Below are 25,066 nucleotides of genomic sequence, written 5' to 3'. Positions count from 1 at the left end.
AACACCATGACCAGACACCATATTACCACCACATAGTGACCTATAATACTATCTACAAAGAACAAATACCGCCACACCATGTGCAGACCACATATTACCACCACAGTGACCGAACAATATCACATACAAGTGACAAATACCACCGCAGCAAGTACAGACCACATATTACCACCACATGGTGACCAACTACATACAAGGAACAAATACCAACACAACATGACCAGACCACATATTACCACCACATATTGACTGAATAGTACAATACTGATCATTAATAAAAAAAAAAAAATACCACCATAAGTGCCATTATTCACAGGAGATCTGTACTTAGTATGCAGTGTCTGTGTACAGGTAATACAGTGATCACCGGTGCCATTATACACAGGAGCTCTATATATAGTGTCAGTGTACAGGTAATACAGGGATCACCAGTGACATTATACAGAGGAGCTTTGTATATAGGGTACAGTGTACATGTAATACAGTGATCACTAGTGACATTATACACAGGAGCTCTGTGTATAGTGTACAGGTAATATAGTGATCACCAGTGACATTATACACAGGAGCTCTGTGTTATGACCCCAATGGCGAGGGTCTCAGAGGAACGTGGAAGTCTGCAGCATACAAAAATCCAGCTCATAGGGCAGTGGTAACTGGGTTGACCATATATCTACTCCTAACGCCAACACTAGCAGTAGCCGGGGATCATACCTACGTTGATTCTAGATGACACGCGCCAGCCGGAGAATCTAGCTACCCCTAGTAGAAGAAAACAAAGACCTTTCTTGCCTCCAGAGAAGGGGACCCCAAAGCTGGATAGAAGCCCCCCACAAATAATAACGGTGAGGTAAGAGGAAATGACAAACACAGAAATGAACCAGGTTTAGCACAGAGAGGCCCGCTTACTGATAGCAGAATAAAGAAAGGTAACTTATATGGTCAACAAAAACCCTATCAAAATCCACACTGGAGATTCAAGAACCCCCGAACCGTCTAACGGTCCGGGGGGAGAACACCAGCCCCCTAGAGCTTCCAGCAAAGGTCAGGATATAGATTAGGAACAAGCTGGACAAAAATACAAAACCAAAACAAATAGCAAAAAGCAAAAGGCAGACTTAGCTGATATAACTGGAACCAGGATCAGTAGACAAGAGCACAGCAGACTAGCTCTGATAACTACGTTGCCAGGCATAGAACTGAAGGTCCAGGGAGCTTATATAGCAACGCCCCTAACTAACGACCCAGGTGCGGATAAAAGGAATGACAGAAAAACCAGAGTCAAAAAACTAGTAACCACTAGAGGGAGCAAAAAGCAATTTCACAACAGTACCCCCCCCTTAGTGAGGGGTCACCGAACCCTCACCACGACCACCAGGGCGATCAGGATGAGCGGCATGAAAGGCACGAACTAAATCGGCCGCATGAACATCAGAGGCGACCACCCAGGAATTATCCTCCTGACCATAGCCCTTCCACTTGACCAGGTACTGAAGCCTCCGCCTGGAGAGGCGAGAATCCAAGATCTTCTCCACCACGTACTCCAACTCGCCCTCAACCAACACCGGAGCAGGAGGCTCAGCAGAAGGAACTACAGGCACAATGTACCGCCGCAACAAGGACCTATGAAATACATTGTGAATAGCAAACGACACCGGAAGATCCAGACGAAAAGATACAGGATTAAGGATTTCCAATATCTTGTAAGGCCCAATAAAACGAGGTTTAAATTTGGGAGAGGAGACCTTCATAGGAACAAAGCGGGAAGAAAGCCATACCAAATCCCCAACGCGTAGTCGGGGACCCACACCGCGGCGGCGGTTGGCAAAGCGCTGAGCCCTCTCCTGTGACAACTTCAAGTTGTCCACCACATGATTCCAGATCCGCTGCAACCTATCCACCACAGAATCCACCCCAGGACAGTCAGAAGGCTCCACATGACCCGAAGAAAAGCGAGGATGGAAACCAGAGTTGCAGAAAAAAGGCGAAACCAAGGTGGCGGAACTAGCCCGATTATTAAGGGCAAACTCAGCCAACGGCAAGAATGTCACCCAATCGTCCTGATCAGCAGAGACAAAACACCTCAAATAAGCCTCCAAAGTCTGATTGGTTCGCTCCGTCTGTCCATTAGTCTGAGGATGGAAAGCAGACGAAAACGACAAATCAATGCCCATCCTACTACAAAAGGATCGCCAGAACCTGGAAACGAACTGGGATCCTCTGTCTGACACAATATTCTCAGGGATGCCGTGCAAACGAACCACGTTCTGGAAAAACACAGGAACCAGATCGGAAGAGGAAGGCAGCTTAGGCAACGGAACCAAATGGACCATCTTGGAGAAGCGATCACATATCACCCAGATAACGGACATGCCCTGAGATAGCGGAAGATCAGAAATGAAATCCATGGAGATATGTGTCCAAGGTCTCTTCGGGACAGGCAAGGGCAAGAGCAAACCGCTGGCACGAGAACAGCAAGGCTTGGCTCGAGCACAAGTCCCACAGGACTGCACAAATGACCGCACATCCCTTGACAAGGAAGGCCACCAAAAGGACCTGGCCACCAGATCTCTGGTGCCAAAAATTCCCGGGTGACCTGCCAACACCGAGGAATGAACCTCGGAAATGACTCTGCTAGTCCACTTATCCGGGACAAACAGTCTGTCAGGTGGACAAGACTCAGGCCTATCAGCCTGAAATCTCTGCAACACACGTCGCAGATCCGGAGAAATAGCTGACAAGATAACTCCATCTTTAAGAATACCAACAGGATCAGCGACTTCAGGAGCATCAGGCACAAAGCTCCTAGAAAGAGCATCGGCCTTCACATTCTTTGAACCTGGTAAATACGAGACAACAAAATCAAAGCGGGAGAAAAACAATGACCAGCGGGCCTGTCTCGGATTAAGGCGTTTAGCAGACTCGAGATACATCAGATTTTTGTGATCAGTCAAGACCACCACACGATGCTTAGCACCCTCGAGCCAATGACGCCACTCCTCAAATGCCCATTTCATGGCCAACAACTCCCGATTGCCCACATCATAATTTCGCTCGGCAGGCGAAAACTTCCTAGAGAAAAAGGCACAAGGTTTCATAACAGAGCAACCAGGGCCTCTCTGCGACAACACGGCCCCTGCTCCAATTTCTGAAGCATCCACCTCAACCTGAAAGGGAAGTGAGACATCGGGCTGGCACAAAACAGGCGCCGAAGTAAACCGGCGTTTCAACTCCTGGAAAGCCTCCACGGCAGCAGGAGCCCAGTTAGCTACATCGGAGCCCTTCTTGGTCATATCCGTCAAAGGTTTCACAATGCTAGAAAAATTAGCGATAAAATGACGGTAGAAGTTAGCGAAACCCAAGAACTTCTGAAGACTCTTAACTGACGAGGGCTGAGTCCAATCAAGAATAGCTCGGACCTTGACTGGGTCCATCTCCACAGCAGAAGGGGAAAAAATGAACCCCAAAAAGGGAACCTTCTGTACACCAAAGAGACATTTTGAGCCCTTGACAAATAACGAATTTTCACGCAAAATTTTAAAGACCAACCTGACCTGCTCCACATGCGAATCCCAATTCTCAGAAAAAGCCAAAATATCATCCAGATAAACAATCAAAAATTTATCCAGATACTTCCGGAAAATGTCATGCATAAAGGACTGAAAAACTGAAGGCGCATTGGAGAGCCCAAAAGGCATCACCAAGTACTCAAAATGACCTTCGGGCGTATTGAATGCGGTTTTCCATTCATCACCTTGCTTAATGCGCACAAGGTTGTACGCACCACGAAGGTCTATCTTGGTGAACCACTTGGCACCTTTAATCCGGGCAAACAAGTCAGACAACAGCGGTAAAGGATACTGAAATTTGACAGTGATCTTATTTAAAAGCCGATAATCAATACAAGGCCTCAAAGATCCGTCCTTTTTTGCCACAAAAAAGAATCCCGCACCAAGAGGGGAAGAAGACGGACGAATATGTCCTTTCTCCAGAGACTCCTTGATATATGAACGCATAGCGGTATGTTCAGGTACCGACAGATTAAACAGTCTTCCCTTAGGAAATTTACTGCCTGGGATCAAATCTATAGCACAGTCACAGTCCCTATGAGGAGGCAGTGCACTGGACTCAGACTCACTGAAGACATCCTGATAATCAGACAAATACTCAGGAACTTCCGAAGGCGTAGAAGAAGCAATAGACACAGGCAGGGAATCCCCATGAATACCACGACAGCCCCAACTTGAGACTGACATAGCCTTCCAGTCCAGGACTGGATTATGGGTCTGTAACCATGGCAGCCCTAAAACAACCAAATCATGCATTTTATGTAAAACCAGGAAACGTATCACCTCACGGTGTTCAGGATTCATGCACATGGTAACCTGTGTCCAATATTGCGGTTTATTTGCTGCCAATGGCGTAGCATCAATACCCCTAAGAGGAATAGGATTTACCAATGGTTCAAGAGTAAAACCACAGCGCTTAGCAAATGACAGATCCATAAGACTCAGGGCAGCACCTGAATCTACAAACGCCATGACAGGATAAGATGACAGTGAGCAAATCAAAGTTACAGACAGAATAAATTTAGGTTGCAAATTACCAACGGTGACAGGACTAACAACCTTAGCTATACGTTTAGAGCATGCTGAGATAACATGTGTAGAATCACCACAGTAGTAGCACAAGCCATTCCGGCGTCTATGAATTTTCCGCTCATTTCTAGTCAGGATTCTATCACATTGCAACGAATTAGGTGTCTGTTCAGACAACACCATGAGGGAATTTGCGGTTTTGCGTTCCCGCAACCGCCGGTCAATTTGAATAGCCAGTGCCATAGTATCATTCAGACCTGTGGGAATGGGAAAACCCACCATAACATTCTTAATGGCTTCAGAAAGGCCATTTCTAAAATTAGCGGCCAGTGCACACTCGTTCCAATGTGTCAGCACGGACCATTTCCGAAATTTTTGGCAATACACTTCAGCCTCGTCCTGCCCCTGAGACATAGCCAGCAAGGCCTTTTATGCCTGAATCTCAAGATTGGGTTCCTCATAAAGTAAACCGAGCGCCAGAAAAAACGCATCAATATCAGCCAATGCCGGATCTCCTGGCGCCAGCGAAAAAGCCCAATCCTGAGGGTCGCCCCGTAAGAACGAAATAATAATTTTTACTTGCTGAGCAGAGTCTCCAGATGAACAGGGTCTCAGGGACAAAAACAATTTACAATTATTCATGAAATTCCTAAACTTAAACCTGTCTCCGGAAAACAGTTCAGGAATCGGTATTTTAGGTTCTGATCTAGGATTTCTGATAACATAGTCTTGTATGCCCTGCACACGAGTAGCCAGCTGGTCCACACTTGTAATCAAGGTCTGGACATTCATGTCTGCAGCAAGCATAGCCACTCTGAGGTAAAGGGGAAGAAAAAAAAAAAACTCAGAATCTTCTTTCTTATAATCCCTCTTCTGCAATGCATTAAACATTTAATACTGGCCTGGCAAACTGTTATGACCCCAATGGCGAGGGTCTCAGAGGAACGTGGAAGTCTGCAGCATACAAAAATCCAGCTCATAGGGCAGTGGTAACTGGGTTGACCATATATCTACTCCTAACGCCAACACTAGCAGTAGCCGGGGATCATACCTACGTTGATTCTAGATGACACGCGCCAGCCGGAGAATCTAGCTACCCCTAGTAGAAGAAAACAAAGACCTTTCTTGCCTCCAGAGAAGGGGACCCCAAAGCTGGATAGAAGCCCCCCACAAATAATAACGGTGAGGTAAGAGGAAATGACAAACACAGAAATGAACCAGGTTTAGCACAGAGAGGCCCGCTTACTGATAGCAGAATAAAGAAAGGTAACTTATATGGTCAACAAAAACCCTATCAAAATCCACACTGGAGATTCAAGAACCCCCGAACCGTCTAACGGTCCGGGGGGAGAACACCAGCCCCCTAGAGCTTCCAGCAAAGGTCAGGATATAGATTAGGAACAAGCTGGACAAAAATACAAAACCAAAACAAATAGCAAAAAGCAAAAGGCAGACTTAGCTGATATAACTGGAACCAGGATCAGTAGACAAGAGCACAGCAGACTAGCTCTGATAACTACGTTGCCAGGCATAGAACTGAAGGTCCAGGGAGCTTATATAGCAACGCCCCTAACTAACGACCCAGGTGCGGATAAAAGGAATGACAGAAAAACCAGAGTCAAAAAACTAGTAACCACTAGAGGGAGCAAAAAGCAATTTCACAACAGCTCTGTATACAGTATACAGTGTATGGTGTCAGTGTATAGGTAACATACTGACTCACCAGTGTCGTCTCTAGCTGAAGTCCTTCATCTTTGCGTTTCTTTTTAATCCAGCGCAGACCGCCATCACTTCTTTCAGCCAGGACTCGTCTCTGCATAAAATAACACAGTTATCTACAGCACCGCTTCCAGAGCACATTCCCCACTTTTTCCCTTTCTTCTACACATCTGAATACAGACGTTCACCCACCATTAATATATAACTGGTTATATTATGCAACCTACCATTCCAAATATAAATTATAATCTGCCACTGTGCCCCCACTATCTATACATAGCCACTTTCCCCATTTAATATATAAATTAATTAGCACCTGTACTCTTTCCTTCAATTTATTACCAGTCACTTTATCCTCAACGACCCCACTATGTACCTCTGCTCTAACCCTTACCCCTATTCATTATAGTTACATGCCCCTTCTGCCTCAATTCATTGTCATGTCTTCTCTCTCTCCCACCCTCTATTCATTATCAACTGCTCTTCCCCACCCTCAAAATTCATTTGCTCTCCCCACCTTCAATGCACCATTTGCTCTCCCCACCCCCACCTTCAATTCAATTGCTGTCCACCGTCCCTCACACTCACTTGATGTGCAGTCCCCATCACCCCCACATCATCATTTGCAGTCCTCATCACCCCCACATCATCATTTGCAGTCCCCATCACCCCCCACATCATCATTTGCAATCCCCATCATTTGCAATCCCCAGCACCCCCACCTCATTTCCAGTCCCCATCACCCCTGCATCAGTTGCAGTCCACATCACCCCCACATCATCATTTGCAGTCCACATCATCCCCACACCATCATTTGCAGTCCACATCACCTCACATCATCATTTGCAGTCCCCATCACCCCTGCATCATCATTTGCTGTCCCCATCACCCCGGCATCATCATTTGCTGTCCCCATCACCCCCACATCATCATTTGCAGTCCCCATCACCCCCACATCATCATTTGCAGTCCCCGTCACCCCCACATCATCATTTGCAGTCCCCATCACCCCCACATCATCATTTACAGTCCCCATCACCCCCACATCATCATTTGCAGTCCCCATCACCCCCATATCATCATTTGCAGTCCCCATCACCCCCACATCATCATTTGCAGTCCCCTATCCCCCTTCACTTCATCTGCAGTCCCCCTTACTTCATCATTTGCAGCCCCCTATCATTTCATCATGCGCAGTACCCCCTCAAACACACTTCATGCACACTCCCCCCACCTCACCCATTTAAAAAAACAAAAATGTTTTTATACTTACCTCAGTCGTTCCCGGGGCATCTAGTGTTTTCAGCAGTGAAGCAGCTAGAATGCATAGGCTGCTGAGAGGACCTGAAAGGAGCCCATACATTCTAGCACATTCACTACAGAGATTGCTAGAATGTATGGGCTGTAGTCAGGACCTGCAGGGAGCCCATACATTCTAGCTACAGCCGAGCAGGAGCTGCGCAGCCGACTAGGTAAGACGGCCGTGGACCGCTCAAAAAAGGCTCCCGGGCCCCAGCACCGACGTGTGCGCCACAGTGCACAGTATTTTAGTGCACGATGGGGCCCGATCAGTAGAAGCACAACAGTGGGGCCCCGGATCTGCGGGCCCCTCTATGTACTGCTGCTGACCGGGCCCCATACAGCAGTAAGGGCAGTAATGCCCTAATGGCGGCCCTGGTCACATGATCATGACAGCACACAGGTCCTGTCAGGACTCTACATGTGGAGATGCTATGGACCAGCCCATAACATTGGTTCCTATTAACCCTCTCAGAACCTAGTGTGCTGGAGGCAAAAACATCACTGACTGCAGTATGTGTAGTGACACGAATCTCTATTCACATACTATGCCAGTGACTCTGTCACATATCCCTCCCCCTCTGCTTTCTTCACTATTGCGTAGTTCTTTTCGCAAGATGAGTTTCAAGCTTAGGTATAGGATGGGATGCTGTTTCCATTGATTTCCTGAGACAGCACGGCTCCCAACCAAACTTCTGAAGCAACGGTCTGGACCACGAATTCCTTGCTATAGTCTGGTGAGACCAGAACAGGATGCTTGCACAGAGTTCTATTCAGTTCTTGAAATGCCATCTGTGTCAGGTGTCCATTTCACCATCGTTGACTTGGCGCCCACAAGGAGATCTGTTATCGGTGCGGCAATTATGCCAAAGTTTTGGAAAAAAATGCCGGTAATACCCCACAATCCCAAGAAACGCGCTCACTTGCTTCTTGGAGAGCGGTTGTGGCCACTCCTGAATTGCTATCATAAGAAAACTCATTAAAGACAGATAAAAAGTTAAACCTTTATTAATGATTCAAAGAAAGGGGACAAACAACATGCCGTGAGACACACCATACAGAAAAGTGCATACTACGTCCACCCTATAAATGGTCCCTGACCTAGTACCTACCTACTTGCAGAGGTTGGCACCCTATAAAGAGAATTACGAAAATGGCGCCCCCGCTCAATGATGACTGACCCTATTGTCCTGTGTGGCCCTTGCCATAAGTGACCAATACACAACTCTCTTGTCCTAAGTGGACCCACAGTCACTAAGTGCTGAAGGGACAGTAGAAAAAAGAAGCAGGAATTTGCTCTTCACAGTAGGTAAAAGTACTAGCACGCGGTCCCCGGGCTGGAATAGCCTTAGCCTCGCTGATCGGTTGTATACCCTCGCTTGGGCCTCCTGTGCCTGGAGAAGATGTTCCCTTACGATAGGCATTACATGTGCGATCCTTTCATGCAGATGGGTGATATGCTCAATCACAGTCCGGTGCGGCGTGACCTTGGCTTCCCAAGTTTTCTTGGCGATGTCCAGGAGCTCGAATGGCAAGAAGCCAGTGGAGGCCTGTGGGAATTCTGTGATAGAAAAGAGCAAGAATGGGAGCTGTTGTGAATTCTGCTCTTGGGCTCCCTCCGGTGGTTGTAAGTGGTAGCGCTGCTGTCTCTGAATCGCAGCATTTATCAGGTGTGTTCACTTTCTGCAAATCTGACTGGGCTATTTAGTCTTGCTTCACCCTTTAGCCAGTGCCAGTTGTCCATTGTTCCTGGAGGATTCACATCTCTTCCTGGTCTCTCCTGCTTTGCAGTTCTTTTCAACAAAGATAAGTTCTGGCCTTGATTTTTTTGCTGTCCACATGCTGTGGCCTTATTGTTCAGTTCTTTTCCATGTTTTTTTTGTCTTGTCCAGCCTGGTCTGTATAAGGATTTGTTTAGCCAAGCTGGTATCTCTGGAGATGCAGATATACCCTCCATATGTTTAGTTAGCTGTGGAGTTTTGGTATTTTCTGTGGTGGATATTTTCTAGTGTTTTAATACTGACCGCATAGTACTCTGTCCTATCCTTTCTATTTAGCTAGAAGTGGCCTCCTTTGCTAAATTCTGATTTCAGTCTGTGTATGTTTTTTCCCTCTCCTCTCACAGTCAATATTTGTGGGGGGCTGCCTATCCTTTGGGAATTTTCTCTGAGGCAAGATAGTTTTCCCTTTTCTGTCTCTAGGGGTAATTAGTCCTCCGGCTGTGTCGAGATGTCCAGGGAGCGCTAGGTACATTCCACGGCTACTTCTAGTTGCGGTGTTAAGTTCAGGGTCTGCGGTCAGTACAGGTACCACCTTCTCCAGAGTACGTCTCATGCTGCTCTTAGGCCACCAGATCATAACAGGGAGCAGATAGTCCCAGTCCCGACCGTCCTCCTCAACGACCCTCTTGAGCATGGCCTTCAAAGTCTTGTTGAAGCGCTCCACCAGCCCTTCGGTCTGCGGATGGTAAACGGAGGTTCGTAGCTGGGTGATCTGGAGGATCCTACACAGCTCTCGAATCACTTTGCTCATAAATGGGCTCCCCTGGTCCATCAAAGTATCTTTGTGAAAACCAGTCCTGGCAAAGATATGGACAAGCTCCTGAGCTATACTCAGTTCCTTAGTGGCACTGCTTCTGGTCACATAGTCCATGACCACTAAGACGTACTGATGGCCATGTGCTGATTTAACGAGGGGACCTACCAGGTCCATAGCAATCCTCTCGAAGGGGATTTCTATCACAGGTAAAAGCACTAAGGGGCTTCAGAAGTGAAAAGTAGGAGCAGTTATCTGACAGGTGGGGCAGGACCTACAATAATTCAGGATCTCTTGGTAACACCCTAGCCAATAGAACCTCTGGAAGATTCTCTCCTGAGTTTTCTCCGCCCCCAGATGTCCACCCAAAACATGTGAATGGGCCATGTCTAAAACCCTCCGCTGGTAGGGTCCTGGAACGAACAGCTGCTCCACTATCTCACCTCCCCTCAGTTTAGTCACCCGATACAATAACTCGCCAACTACTGCAAAATGATGAACTGGTGTTAGCACCCGGCTCTTGTGCAACCCCATTACAGTCACATTCTCAAATGCCCCCTAAATGTGAAGTCCCAAAGTTGTGCAGTCCCAAAGTTCCCTTCAGGCACCTCTAAACCTGGGAACCTGGGCTCCTCTATTACAATCTCGTCCTCTTATCCAGCAAGGACACATAGATGGAACACCTCCATCTTTAATTTTGATGGAGACCTCTTCGGAGGCGCTGGATTTTTACTGGACAGTCTGTACAGCCCCCTTTTGCCACAAGATCCAAAACAGAGGAAAATCCCGCCCCAGTATGACAGGATGGATCAAGTCTTTTACCACCCCAACCTCATGGGACTTATCACCACAGTCTGTTCACATGGTCACTCTGTCTACAGGGTAGTCCTTGGCATCTCCTTGTATGCAGCAGACACCCACAAACTTGTTAGGGATTAACTGATGGGGTAGTGTAGCACTGATCAGGGTCACCAGACTTCCATTGATGGACAAGGCACACGACTGCCACCCATTGCCGGGTTGGCAATCTAAGCCGCAGGCTGGATAGGAGCAGCATCTGCCCTAGCTACAGTCCATGGATTTGGGGGACATATGGCACTGGGTGGCTACATGTCCCGAATTGTGACACCGCCAACAGACCACATTCTTCATAAGTGCCTTAGATGACCCCTCAGCAGGGTTGGGATGCCCCCCTTTTGTGGGTCTAGCCACCCTCCATGGTGAGCCCGCACCTTTTGGGTATCCCAGTATGGGGACGTAGCGGCATCTGGTTTCCCGAGGGACTTCTCCACAACCTGGTAGCTTTCAACCAGTCTGACCAAATAGTCTGCATTCCGGGGGTCGCCCTGGGCAACCCAGGTCTGTATTGGCCTGGGTAGGGAGTGGATGAACCTGTCCATCACCACATGGTTGACCTTCTGGGCCGGAGTGGAAGTCTCTGGCTGCAGATAATTTTGGACCAGGTACAACAGATCAAACATCTGGGTGTGTGGAGGTTTGACGCTAGCATATGCCCAGCGATGGACTCTGAGCCCTTACAGATACTGTCACTCCCAGGCGTGCCAGAATTTCATTTTTTAATTTGCCATACTCTGGCATCCTGGAGGGCTAGGTCATAATATGCCTTTTGGGGTTCACCAGTCAAATAAGGGGTCAGAACCTCTGCCCACTGCTCTGGTGGAAGTTTCTCACGCTCCGATACCCGCTCAAACACAGTCAAAAAGGCTTCACCATCTTCCCCCAGGGTCATTTTCTGTATGGCCCGTCTTACCGTTTTCCAGACGTGTGCATCATCACCTGGAGACAGAAGAAGACCGTTGGCATTACACGAATTGCCTCGGCGAGGAGCTCCATTTGCCGTGTTCTCCTGCTGTTGTTGCTGCAGCTGGTGTTAAAACTGCTGTGCTAACAGTTTATTCGTCTCCTGCTGCGCTACTTGCTGTTGACTGGCGAGTTGATGCTGCTGTACGTGAACGAGATGTTTCACAAGGTCCTCCATGCTGCCAGACACCTCTTGCTGAATGGCAGATTTCACCCAGGACATACAGTTGTCCTCAGCCTGTATACGTATTCCTGGAATGCTGCCTGCATTCAAAACACCACGTGTGAGGGGTTGACACGCTTTAGGCTAGGTTCACATTGCGTTATGGCAGTCCGTTAGACGGACTGCGTTACACCGCGGCATAACGCGGTGTAACGTAGTATGTTAACGCCGCCATTAACCCCTATTATCGGGCGCATCGCCAACGCATGCCATAATCGGCATGCGCTAGTGATGTGCCGTCATTCTGCGACGGACCCTCGGACGCAGGCTGTAGCGTTTCCGGGTCCGTCACCGCTAGCACAGATAGAGCATCTGCGCTAGCGCGATTGCATAACGCGATCTTTTTTGGCACTTGCGTTAACACAGTCCGTTTAACGCACGCGTTGAATGGACTGCACTAACTCAATGTGAACCTAGCCTTACTGCTTCCTCACTTAGACACAGGAACACTTTGGTGGTAAAACACCTGCTGGTTTATTAAAGTCCTCATAGACGAAGGCAGGGTTCAGAAAGCAAAAACAGAGCCTTCCTGGCTTAATGGAAAAACAAAACAGTGTCCTTTCTCTGCAGGTTTCAACCTGCAGGCACCACACACTGGCCTCAGCTCCTCATTGGAGCTATGTGGGAGTACCTCCTTTCTGAAAGCACAACCACACTGGCTGTCATGGCCAGGTATTTAACACCCATGTGATGGTCACATGAACATGACATCACACAGGTCCTGTCAGGACTCTGCATGTGGAGAAAAGGTGGACCTCCGCCCACCCACTCTATAAAGGTCCACTAAAACCAGCCCATAACATCGGTTCCCATTAACTCTCAGCACCTAGCTTGCTGGAGGCAAAAACACTCTGGTTTTACATCACTGACCGCAGTATGTGCAGTGACACGTATCTGCCTTCACATACTATGCCAGTGACTCACAATATACATAAATATCATATATGAGAATAAATAATATATAGAATAATAAGTACTATTAGATCCCTCAGGACTGAAGAAATACAATCAAATACATACCAATATAGCAGTATAGGCACTGATGTATCCCTAATTGAAATATATACAGTCATGGCCAAAAGTGTTGGCACCCTTGACATTTTTCCAGAAAATGAAGTATTTCTCAGAAAATGATTGCAATTGCACAAGTTTTGTTATACCCATGTTTATTTCTTTTGTATGTATTGGAACAACACAAAAAAACAGAAAAAAGACAAATTTGGCATAATTTCACAAACAAAAACAAAATGGGCCAAACAAAATTGGTGGCACATGTCTAAAATTTGGGGTAAACAACATGTGATGCTTGTTCAAACTCACCTGTTGCAAGTAACAGGTGAAGGCAATATGAAAATCACGCCTGAAACCAGATAGAAAAAGGAAGAAGTTGACTCAATTGTTGTGTGTTTGTATGTGCCACACTGAGCAACTCCAACAGTCCTAATCATGTATAAGTAAAGTAACAAAAAAGCTTAAGGCTGTGTGCACACGTTCCGGAATTTTCGTATATTTTTTGTTTTTTCGCTATAAAAACGCGATAAAACCGCGAAAAATAGCATCCATTAAGCATCCTATTATTAGAATGCAATCCGCAATTTTTGTGCACATGCTGTGTTTTTTTCCACGGCGGAATCCACGCAGCATGTTCATTCTTTGTGCGGAATCGCCGGGATTCCGCACACATAAGAATGCATTGATGCGCTTGCCCACCATGCGGGAAGTAAGCGGATCATGTGCAGACGCTCCTCCAGGCCTTGGGAACCATATAATTGTTAAAAAAAAAAGAATTAAAATAAAAAATAGTGATATTCTCACCTTCCGGCATCCCCGGCAGCCTTCCCACTCCTCGCGATGCTCCCGTTGCCATTAAAGCCTTGCGAAAATGACCTGTGATGACGTAGCGGTCTCGTGAGACCGCTACGTTATCTGGGGTCATTGCCACGCGGCATTACTGGGACCGGGAGCATCGCGAGGAGCAGGAAGGCTCCTGGGGGACGTCGGAAGGTGAGAATAACTATTTTTTATTATTTTTAACAGTCTATCTTTTTACTATTGATGCTGCATAGGCAGCATCAATAGTAAATAGTTGGTCACAGTTGTCAAACACTATGTTTGACAAGTGTGACCAACCTTTCAATCAGTTTTCCACGCGATGCTACAGATCACTTGGAAAACACTAGCATTCTGCAAGCTAAGTACGCTTGCAAAACGCTAGTGTTTAGCCGGAATACGCATGCCAATTCCGCATGCAATATACCCGTGGCAGGAGTTGCAGAATTGCCGCGGAAATTTCCGCGGCAATTCTGCAACGTGTGCACGTAGCCTAAATGAAAATTTTATGTAATATCACTATATTAAATTAGAAAAATATAAATATACATTTAAAGAGTACTAGTAAGTGCTAATTGTGGTGTCTACCAAAATAACCAAATATAAAAAATAATATATGATTATTGCAGGATGTGGAATAAAGGCTTGCACAAATGCACAAATGAAGTTTTTTTTTTTATAGGGACCGCATAAAGAAGCAATCAGTGGAGGGTACATATTATAGGACCTGTAGTGCCAGCTAGAGGGATTAATTGGGAGATGCATGCAAAGAAAAGCGGCTTCCTCAGTGAAAAAGTAAACAAAAAGTAATGTAACGCCTTCATGACCTTTGATGTTCCTGCCTTTGATGCCTGCTCCAACACTGAGTTAGCATTTTTCCCCACACATGACAGCTGATCTGATCACCTGTCACATATTCCTCTAACAGCCCCAGATTGATCCGAGATCCACCTCGTGGTCGGCATTCATAGGAGATCGTGATTTCTGCTATGCATAGCTGTGCTGAATCCCTGATTTGTGTAGCACAGGGAATTAAATGATTGCAAGTCTCCTAAGGGAACTATTGAAGTCAGTGAAAAGATAAAAAAAAAGTTAAAAAGCAAATATCTCCCTGAAAAAAAAAAAAGTACATATTTGGTATCACTGTTTTCAGAAATGTCCAATCTATCAAAATATAAAGTAAGTTAATCAAATCGGTAAATGGCGTAATGAGAAAAAAAAAAGAAACGCCAGAATTAAAATTTTTGTCAGCTGCAATATCGCAATACCATGCAATCAAAACATCGGATCTATCCCAAAATAGTATCAATAAAAGTGATAGCTCGGGGAGCAAGAAATATGCCCTTACACAGCCCCAGATCCGAAAAAATGGAAAAGCTACGGGATTCCAAAAATGGCGACATAAGTGAATTTTTTTTTCTTACAAATTTCAGTCATTTTTTTCATCACTTACATAAAAAAAATAACCTATACATGTTTGGTTTTTATGAACTCGTAATGACCTGAGGAATCATAATGAATTTTTATACGCCGCTAAGTCATCGGCTTATTAAGGGATACCTGAATTATCTGGGCGTGTGAGACTGGCCTCAGAGAACATCACACTGGTCCTACCCCCATGATTATATTGTGAGGTGGTATAATATACGGTAGCTGCACCCCTCTTTTATTTATTCCATGTACACTAATAGCTCGGCGTTGCCGTGGTATGGACAGTTCTCCAAAGTATCACAGGAGCTGTTTTTCAACACTCACACGACAACCCCAGGCTGCATATTGCTTGTTGTACTGTGAACTGCCAGTGTGGTCTAAACGTGCTCTAATTTTCTGCAGCGTCTCTGGACTTATCTCCCATTGAGCACATCTGAGACATCATTGGTTGGCAATTTCAAAGGAAGCTGCCAGCAGCAGATCTTGAGGATTTTTCGCCAAAGTGCATTCAGTGTGGCAGAAAATTTCTCAGACAACAATTAGTAACCTCGTTAATAGAAACCAAAGCGTGTAAGTGTATTTTTACACAAGCCACTTATACTGGATACTGAAAAGATGGAGATGTGTTGAAAATTTTGTTTACATTTTTCATAATTCCCAAATTACTTACCGTACATGTTTTTCGATCCTGTGATTATCATAATTCCACAACTTTTCCTTCTAGGTGTTACAATTTAAATATTGAGGAGTGTGGTATGTTTGGCATATTGTGGTACATCCCTGCCTCTGCTCTCAAGGTTTAGCATTGCATGACAGGCTGACATCATGTCAACAGCACAGCAACCAATCAATAAGCTGACTGGCTGCCATGCTGTCAATGTGACATCAGTGCCACAGCCAATGCCAGACATCAGGAGCATTGGTAGAGACTTGCCGGTAAGTCCAATGCAGTTAGTTTTTTTAAGCCAAATGCAGTGATAGACATAACTAAAAATAAATAACAACCCCTTCAATGGTAATGGTCTGTTATTCTGTTAATGATTATGCTTACCAGCAAGGTGGTGCGAACTATGGGAAGCCTGATGCTGCGCAAACAGACAGTGGGTTCAAGAAATGCGTGGTAGTCTGGCATGCAGGGAAGCAGGAATTAGTCGCTGACTGGCATTTTACAGTTTATGAAGTAAAAAGTATTCTAGGTCATGCAGAGAAGTGAGGCAGCTGGACGTCTAAGCATGGGATGAGGCAGAAAGCTGTTCAGGAGCAAGCCAAGATCAATTCTTAATAATGAGTCAATGTTTATTGAAAAAACTATACCTTTGTTTTTTTGCAGATAACTGGACCAAGATCTCAGAGAAATACCTGATGTTTTCAGATTTTAATGCAAATGGTACTAGTATCACACTTAATATTTTTGAAGAGCATCCAATTATGCCAGACATACCTCCAGTACGTGTTAAGAAAAATAAAAATAACAAAAGGGATGGTGAACGTCAAAAAGCACATAAAAGAAAGAAGCAATTTTCATGTTTAGAATGTGGGAAATGTTGTAAATCAAAGCATGATCTTACTAAGCATCAGAGAATTCACACAGGGGAGAAGCCATTTTCATGTTCAGAGTGTGGGAAATGTTTTGCTGACAAATCAACACTTGCTCAACATCAGAAAATTCACACAGGGGAGAAACCGTTTTCATGTTCAGAATGTGGGAAAAGTTTTATAATGAAATCTGATCTTAATAAACATCAGAGGACTCATACAGGGGAGAAGCCATTTTCATGTTCAGAGTGTGGGAAATGTTTTGCACAGAAATCACATTTTGTTAGACACCAAAGAATTCACAAAGGGGAGAAGCCATTTTCATGTTCAGAATGTGAGAAATGTTTTACAGGGAAATCAAATCTTGTTAGACATCACAGATGTCACACAGGGGAGAAGCCGTTTTCATGTTTAGAATGTGGAAAATGTTTTTATCGGAAAACACTTCTTGCTGCACATCTGAAAATGCACACAAAGGAGAAGTCGTTTTCATGTTTACAATGTGGAAAATGCTCTTCTTCAAAATATGATCTTGTAAAACATGAGGCAATTCACACAGGGGAGAAACCATTTTCATGTTCTGAATGTGGAAAAAGTTTTCAACTGAAGAAAACTCTTACTACACATCTGAGAATTCACACAGGGGAAAAGCCATTTTCATGTTCAGAATGTGGGAAATGTTTTACAGTTAAATCAAATCTTGTTAGACATCACAGATGTCACACAGGGGAGAAACCATTCTCATGTTCAGTATGTAGAAAATGTTTTCAACAGAAAAAACTACTTACTAGACATATGCGGATACACACAGGGGAGTAGCCATTTTGATTATCAGAATCTGGGACATGTTTATCAAACACATCAAATCTAGTTACACATTGGAGAAGTCACACAGGGGAGAAGTAATTTTCATTTTCAGAAGGTAGGGAAATTTTCTTTACATACAGTATTTACTTTTTTTACTTAGAGAAATCACACGAGTAGATAGACACTTTCTTTTAAATCTTTTACTTTGCAAATTTATGAGTAACAGGCAATTTAAATTCACATGTCATCATACAATAGAAATAGAAAACAATTTAAAGAACTTATTGATGTCTAATAAATGTAAGCAATTACCAATAAACATCTTTTATCAAAAAGCAAACAATGGAAATAAAACATCTATATCCTGATTGAGCAATGTACACGTGAGGGCCGAAAGAAGTAGGATTGTTGGTGTCACGCTTGTGTCTCTGGTTTTCCATTGCATATTCATGGAGCTTGTATGTATTTGGAGTCACAATCTGGAATGGTATCAGGAATTTAACCATAGTACATGCACCCTTCTATTCCACTGGCAGTACTAGATAAGTCATCATTTCCACACATCCACTACCGTCTGATTCAGGAGAGCATGACCTGGTACCAAGTAAGTGGTGATAGTGGCAAGACTGCAATATGAGGCATCTTAATGCTTTAGGTCAAGGTTAGGTTAGGGGCTAACTCTATTGGCCTTTACATGTTTAGGGTTTGCGGGGAATACAAATGATTACACTGTGAAGTATTTTCTCTTTCTGTAGTAAAAGGTAGAAGAATTCTGCAAGAGAAAGCAACAGGGTTTTTCTGGTTGCAAATAAACGCTCCGTGCCTAGATCAAGCTAAGACATCGATTGGCTAAATATCTTGGTTTGACCATTCTCCTGTCTTTCTTCACCTTACTCCACTTTGATGGCCTTTGTTGCCCATGGACCTAGCGACTTAATGAAAATATATTTAAAGACCAAATTTGCATAATGGACATCCATAATTCTATCTCTGAATTTTTGGAAATACATTATAGGGACATCTCTCCTGATGCAGTGGGAGGTGCTTACATGAGTGATAAGGGGTGTCTTAAACATGGTGCTAGGCTTAAAAAGGAGAGCAGCTGACTTTGTTTCTTTACTACAAAATGTAAATAACCTTCAAAAATATTACAAGAAGTCATTGTCTTGTTCAGGTTTTGTTGACCTTGTCAAAGCTAGGGAAGACCTAAAAAATCTTTTGGATCAGAAATTCCTTCGTCAAAAGACTGGACTGCATAGATTTTTGTATGAACAAGAGAACAAATGTAGGAGACCATGAGCCAGAATTCTTTATCCCAGAAATGATTCTAGTTGCATCCCCATAATTAGAAAACCCTAGCGTTCCTCTACTCAAGACCCAAATGAAATCACGAGAGTGTTCTATGAATACTAAAATGACCTATAGAATATTAAGGGTCAATTTAATGATATTCCTTCTTTGCCCTTTAACCATACATAAAACAGACTGCTCTTAAATTTATTTCTTCGGGGTTGGTAGACACAGTGTACAAAGACCTTGCTGAAGAAGTAATTATATCCAGAATTAAGACTTTCCCTGCGGGGAAGAGTCCAGGTCCAGATGGTTTCACCCCAAAATTTTATAAGGTATTTGGGGTCCAGCTCGTCTCTTTCCTAACTAAAGTTTTTAATTCTATCTCTGAGGGTACCTCATTTGTTGCCCAGTCCCTGGAGGACCCAGTCCCTGTTGTTACACCTATGCCAGGGAAGGACCATACAGTGGTCTCTTAAAGGGAACCTGTCACCCCGTTTTTTCCGTATGAGATAAAAATACTGTTAAATAGGGCCTGAGCTGTGCTGGACAATAGAGTTCGCTCTGCTTCAGGAAAATGGCCGCCGCGATCTCCATCTGCGCACACGCGGCATCCCGCGGCCATTTTCCTGAAGCCGCGGCCAGCAGAGCGCCGCTTCTGCGCACGCGCGGCCAAAGGAAGATGGCCACACCCACCGATCACCAATGAAATACAGCACATCGCGATCTTTTCACTCCCCTGTGACGTGGATTTGGGACCTTGGGCATGCGCACACCACTACGCCACCAACGGAAAACTAAGCAAGATCTGGGGGAAGACACCACGCCCTTTTGACCAGACCAGCCTGATTGACAGGCGAAAATGACTACTTTGGTAACGTATTTCGGCAGCATAGGTGGGGAATCGGGGTCCACAAAATACACTATTGTAATGCACAGCTCAGGCCCTATTTAACAGTATTTTTATCTCATACGGAAAAAACGGGGTGACAGGTTCCCTTTAACTATAGACCCATATCACAGATTAATGTTGATATAAGACTTTTCTCCAAAGCTCTGGCTAATAGACTAGCTCCCTTTTTACAGAGAATTATTCACACAGACCAAGTGGGGTTTGTGATGGGTCGTGAGGACAGAGACAACACTGTTAAACTTTCTCCTCATGGCTCGGGCTAGGGTCAAATGTTTTCCAATGTGCCTGCTCTATATTGATGCAGAGAAGGCCTTTGACCGGGTCAATTAGTGTTCTCTCTACATACACTCACCGGCCACTTTATTAGGTACACCATGCTAGTAACGGGTTGGACCCCCTTTTGCCTTCAGAACTGCCTCAATTCTTCGTGGCATAGATTCAACAAGGTGCTGGAAGCATTCCTCAGAGATTTTGGTCCATATTGACATGATGGCATCACACAGTTGCCGCAGATTTGTCGGCTGCACATCCCAAAGATGCTCCATACAAGGCAGGATGGATCCATGCTTTCATGTTGTTTACGCCAAATTCTGACCCTACCATCCGAATGTCGCAGCAGAAATCGAGACTCATCAGACCAAGCAACGTTTTTCCAATCTTCTACTGTCCAATTTCGATGAGCTTGTACAAATTGTAGCCTCAGTTTCCTGTTCTTAGCTGAAAGGAGTGGTACCCGGTGTGGTCTTCTGCTGCTGTAGCCCATCTGCCTCAAAGTTCGACGCACTGTGCGTTCAGAGATGCTCTTAGGCCTACCTTGGTTGTAACGGGTGGCGATTTGAGTCACTGTTACCTTTCTATCAGCTCGAACCAGTCTGCCCATTCTCCTCTGACCTCTGGCATCAACAAGGCATTTCCGCCCACAGAACTGCCGCTCACTGGATTTTTTTTCTTTTTCGGACCATTCTCTGTAAACCCTAGAGATGGTTGTGCGTGAAAATCCCAGTAGATCAGCAGTTTCTGAAATAATCAGACCAGCCCTTCTGGCACCAACAACCATGCCACGTTCAAAGGCACTCAAATCACCTTTCTTCCCCATACTGATGCTCGGTTTGAACTGCAGGAGATTGTCTTGACCATGTCTACCGCCATGTGATTGGCTGATTAGAAATTAAGTGTTAACAAGAAGTTGGACAGGTGTACCTAATAAAGTGGCCGGTGAGTGTATGTTGGGGCTGGGCAACAAATTTTATTAAGAAGGTCTCTTCACTCTACAGGACCCCATTGGCCAGAGTTAAGGAAAACGGATTTTTATCCTCCCCAATTCATATCCACAATGGTACCTGACATGGATGCCCCTTCTCTCCTCTGCTCTATGTAATAATAATGGAGCATCTGGCAGTAGCTCCATGGGTTAACCGCAACAGAGAGGAGCCAGTGCCTAATTTCTCCTACTCCAGCACTGATTAGAAGCACTTCACCTTCATATTAAATTGTGCAGGTTTCTTTTAGCATGCAGGGGTTGATCTGCTCAGTTGAATTCCTGGAAGCTTTCATGCATTAAGGCTCAGTTGTTCACTGTTAGCTACTCCCATCTCCTATATAATCTATGCCCTTGCAAACACTCATTGTCAGAGTTAGCTTTTGCTGCATGGTTGCAGGTTGTTGGTTGTTATTTGAGAAGACATTTGGTGGATTTATATGAGACTTTCGTTTTTGAGTGTGTGTTAATTCCCTTTCTTCTACTTTGGTTTTACACCAACCTCCACTCCCTGGTGTATACCTCTCTTGTTTTTGTGAGTAAATTTTTGTATGATCAGTATTTTCCTTTATCCCTGTTCGTATTACCTTGTTAGTCTGGTTGGTGTATTATGGTACAGTACTACTCCACTCTTCCCTGGATTGGGGAAGGGTACAGACTGAGGGTGGATTCAGAAGCTAAGGCAAGGAAATCGGACAGTAGTTCGGTGTAAAGGGGAGTATATTTTTACTGTAAGACAAAGGGCATTTTTGTGGGTGCATGTCCTTCCCTCTCTGTAAACATCTGCCAGAAAATCAAAGGCGCCTGGATTGCGTGGAGGTTAGCAACCCGGGTGTACATATCTCCTCCGTGGATAGGACACAATTTTTTTTACCTGCTGAAATCCATCTCGGCAAAAATAAGGTGCTTATTTCTGGACAGTGGGGTGGAGTTTAACTTGATAAATGCTAGGTTTGTTTAGGTTCAGGGCTTCAAACCACATACACTGTTCAGAGCTATAATCAAATCGCCATAGACTCCGCACCCTTGAGACAGGGGTATTCCACTCAAGTCGTCCAACGGTTACATCTATAGATAGGGGCCATGCACTCAGAAGGTATTGACTGTTATGTGCTAGAGGCTTTGCCCTCTCCTGTAGTTCTTGGACTACCTCAGCTCACTACACAACCGTGTGGTAGATTGGCAGACTTGGGACGTGGTAAAGTTGAGTGAGTATTGTCAAGGACACTGCTTGGGCACCCGGCTTGCAAGGTTGGATACCCAGTCTGTGTCTAAATACCTGTCTGACTTTGGGGATGTGTTTTCGGAGCAAGGGTGCCAAGAACTTCCTCTCCATCATACTTATGACTGCCGTTAATCTTGTCACTGGGGCCAGCTGCCAAAAATTAGACTATATAATATCTATGGTCCAGAGAGGTACACCATGAAGGACTATATTGAGGATAGTATGGCAAAGGGTCATATCTGGCCATGCTCTTCCCCCATTGCTGCAGGGTTTTTCTTTGTAAAGAAGAAAGATGGAGTGATATGCCCCTGCCTAAATTTCCTCGAGCTCCATCCAGGAGTATGTAGCCGCCTGCAGTGTCTGTGTGCATTCTAAAACCTCTCATACATGTCAGTCTTGGTCTCTCCAACTATTGGCGATTCCCAGTAGACCTTGGACTCACTTATAGGTTGATTTTGTCACTTGTCAGGTAATACTATAATTTTGGTGGCGGTGGACAGATTCAGTAAAATGTCACATTACATTGGGCTACCAGCTTTGCCTGACGCCAAGACCTTGGAGCAAATTTTCATTAGAGATATTGTAAAATGACATGGGATTAGTGATGAGCGAATATACTTGTTACTCGAGATTTCCCGAGCAGGCTACATTATACACAGGAGATCTGTATATAGTATACAGTGCATGGTGTCAGTGTACAGATAACAAACTGACTCACCAGTGATGTCTCTAGTTTAAGTCCTTCATCTTCGCTTTTCTTCTTCATCCAGCACAGACCGCCATCACTTCTTCCAGTCAGGATTCGCCTCTACAGAAACTAACACACTGTTATGTAGAGCACCACTTTCAGAGCGCATTCCCCACTTTTTCTCCAACTTCTACACTAGGTCAGATAAAGAAAAAAGCGACATAGTGCCGCCCTGCACAGTAACCGGATCCCTCCTCAATTTATCACTTGCTCCCCAACCTTCAATACAGCATCATTTGCTCATCCCCACCCTCACTTCATCATCATTTTCCGTTCTCCAAACCTGCAGTCTCAATTCATATTCATTTGCTCCCCCCAACCCCAATACAGCATCATTTGCTCTCGCCCACCCCCAATTCATTGTTATTTCCACTCCCCCACTGCAATTCATTATTATTTGCTCTCCCACACCCTCAATTCATCATTATTTGCTCTCTGCCACCCTCAATTCATCATTATTTGCTCTCCTCACCTACAATTCATCATTAACAGTCCTCTGTGTTATGATCCCAATGGCAAGGGATCTCAGAGATTAAAGCAAGTCTGCAAACATAAATACCAGCTCATAGGGAAGTGGTAACTAGGCTGACCATATAGCTGATCCTAGCACAAACACTAACAGTAGCCGGGGAACGTGCCTACGTTGATCCTAGACGTCTCGCGCCAGCCGGAGAACTAACTAACCCTATCAGGGAAAATAAGACCTCTCTTGCCTCCAGAGAAAAGACCCCAAAGAAATACAAGCCCCCAACAAATAATAACGGTGAGGCAAGAAGAAAAGACAAACGTAAGAATGAACTAGATTTTAGCAAAGAGAGGCCCACTGACTAAATAGCAGAAGATAGTAAGATGACTTATATGGTCAGCAAAAAACCCTGCAAAATATCCATGCTGAATATCCAAGAACCCCCAAACCGACTAACGGTGAGGGGGGAGAATATCAGCCCCCTAGAGCTTCCAGCGATATCAGGAATCACATTTTGTACAAGCTGGACAAAAATAAGAACAATGCAAATAAACAAAAGTAAGAAAGCAGGACTTAGCTTATCTTGCAAAGAACCAGGACCTGAAGACAGGAGCAAACAGAAATGAACTGATTACAACGATGCCAGGCACTGGACAAAGAATCCAGGAAGTTTAAATAGCAACACCCCAGGCCTAACGAAGCAGGTGAGTACCAACCTGGGAAAAGACAATCCAAGTGCCAAACCACAAGAGACCACAAGAGGGAGCCAAAAAGTATAGTTCACAACAGTACCTCCCCTTTAAGGAGGGGTCACCGAACCCTCACCAAGACCACCAGGGCGATCAGGATGAGCAGCGTGGAAGGCACGAACCAAATCGGCCGCATGAACATCCGAGGCGACCACCCAGGAATTATCCTCCGGACCATAGCCCTTCCATTTGACCAAATACTGAAGCCTCCGTCTAGAGAGACGAGAATCCAAGATCTTTTCCACCACGTACTCCAACTCGCCCTCAACCAACACCGGAGCAGGAGGTTCAACAGCAGGAACCACAGGCACAACGTACCGCCGCAACAAAGACCTATGGAACACGTTGTGAATGGCAAACGACACAGGAAGATCCAAACGAAAAGAAACCGGGTTAAGAACTTCCAAAATTTTATAAGGACCAATAAAGCGAGGCTTAAACTTAGGAGAGGAGACCTTCAGAGGGACATACCGAGAAGACAACCAAACCAATTCCCCAACACGAAGTCGGGGACCCACACCGCGGCGGCGGTTGGCAAAACGCTGAGCCTTCTCCTGTGACTTCAAGTTGTCCACCACATGATTCCAAATCCGCTGCAACCTATCCACCACGGAATAC

General features: G+C 45.0%; 1 protein-coding gene across 1 annotated transcript in view; it reads left to right on the top strand.

Annotated features, from left to right (window-relative positions):
- The window catches only part of LOC143767428 (uncharacterized), a 37,700-nt gene extending 19,026 nt beyond the window's left edge, over positions 1-18,674 (top strand). Inside the window, exon 11 of the mRNA XM_077255759.1 lies at positions 16,787-18,674. Within this exon, the coding sequence (XP_077111874.1) occupies positions 16,787-17,811 (1,025 nt within the window). The 3' untranslated portion in view covers positions 17,812-18,674. The remainder of the gene's footprint in view (positions 1-16,786) is intronic.
- The last annotated feature ends 6,392 nt before the right edge of the window (positions 18,675-25,066 follow it).

Source organism: Ranitomeya variabilis, chromosome 4 (genome assembly GCF_051348905.1).
Source record: "Ranitomeya variabilis isolate aRanVar5 chromosome 4, aRanVar5.hap1, whole genome shotgun sequence".
NCBI lineage: Eukaryota > Metazoa > Chordata > Amphibia > Anura > Dendrobatidae > Ranitomeya > Ranitomeya variabilis.
The sequence above is the reverse complement of the archived record's forward strand: the minus strand, read 5'-3'. Positions and strand labels throughout refer to the sequence as shown.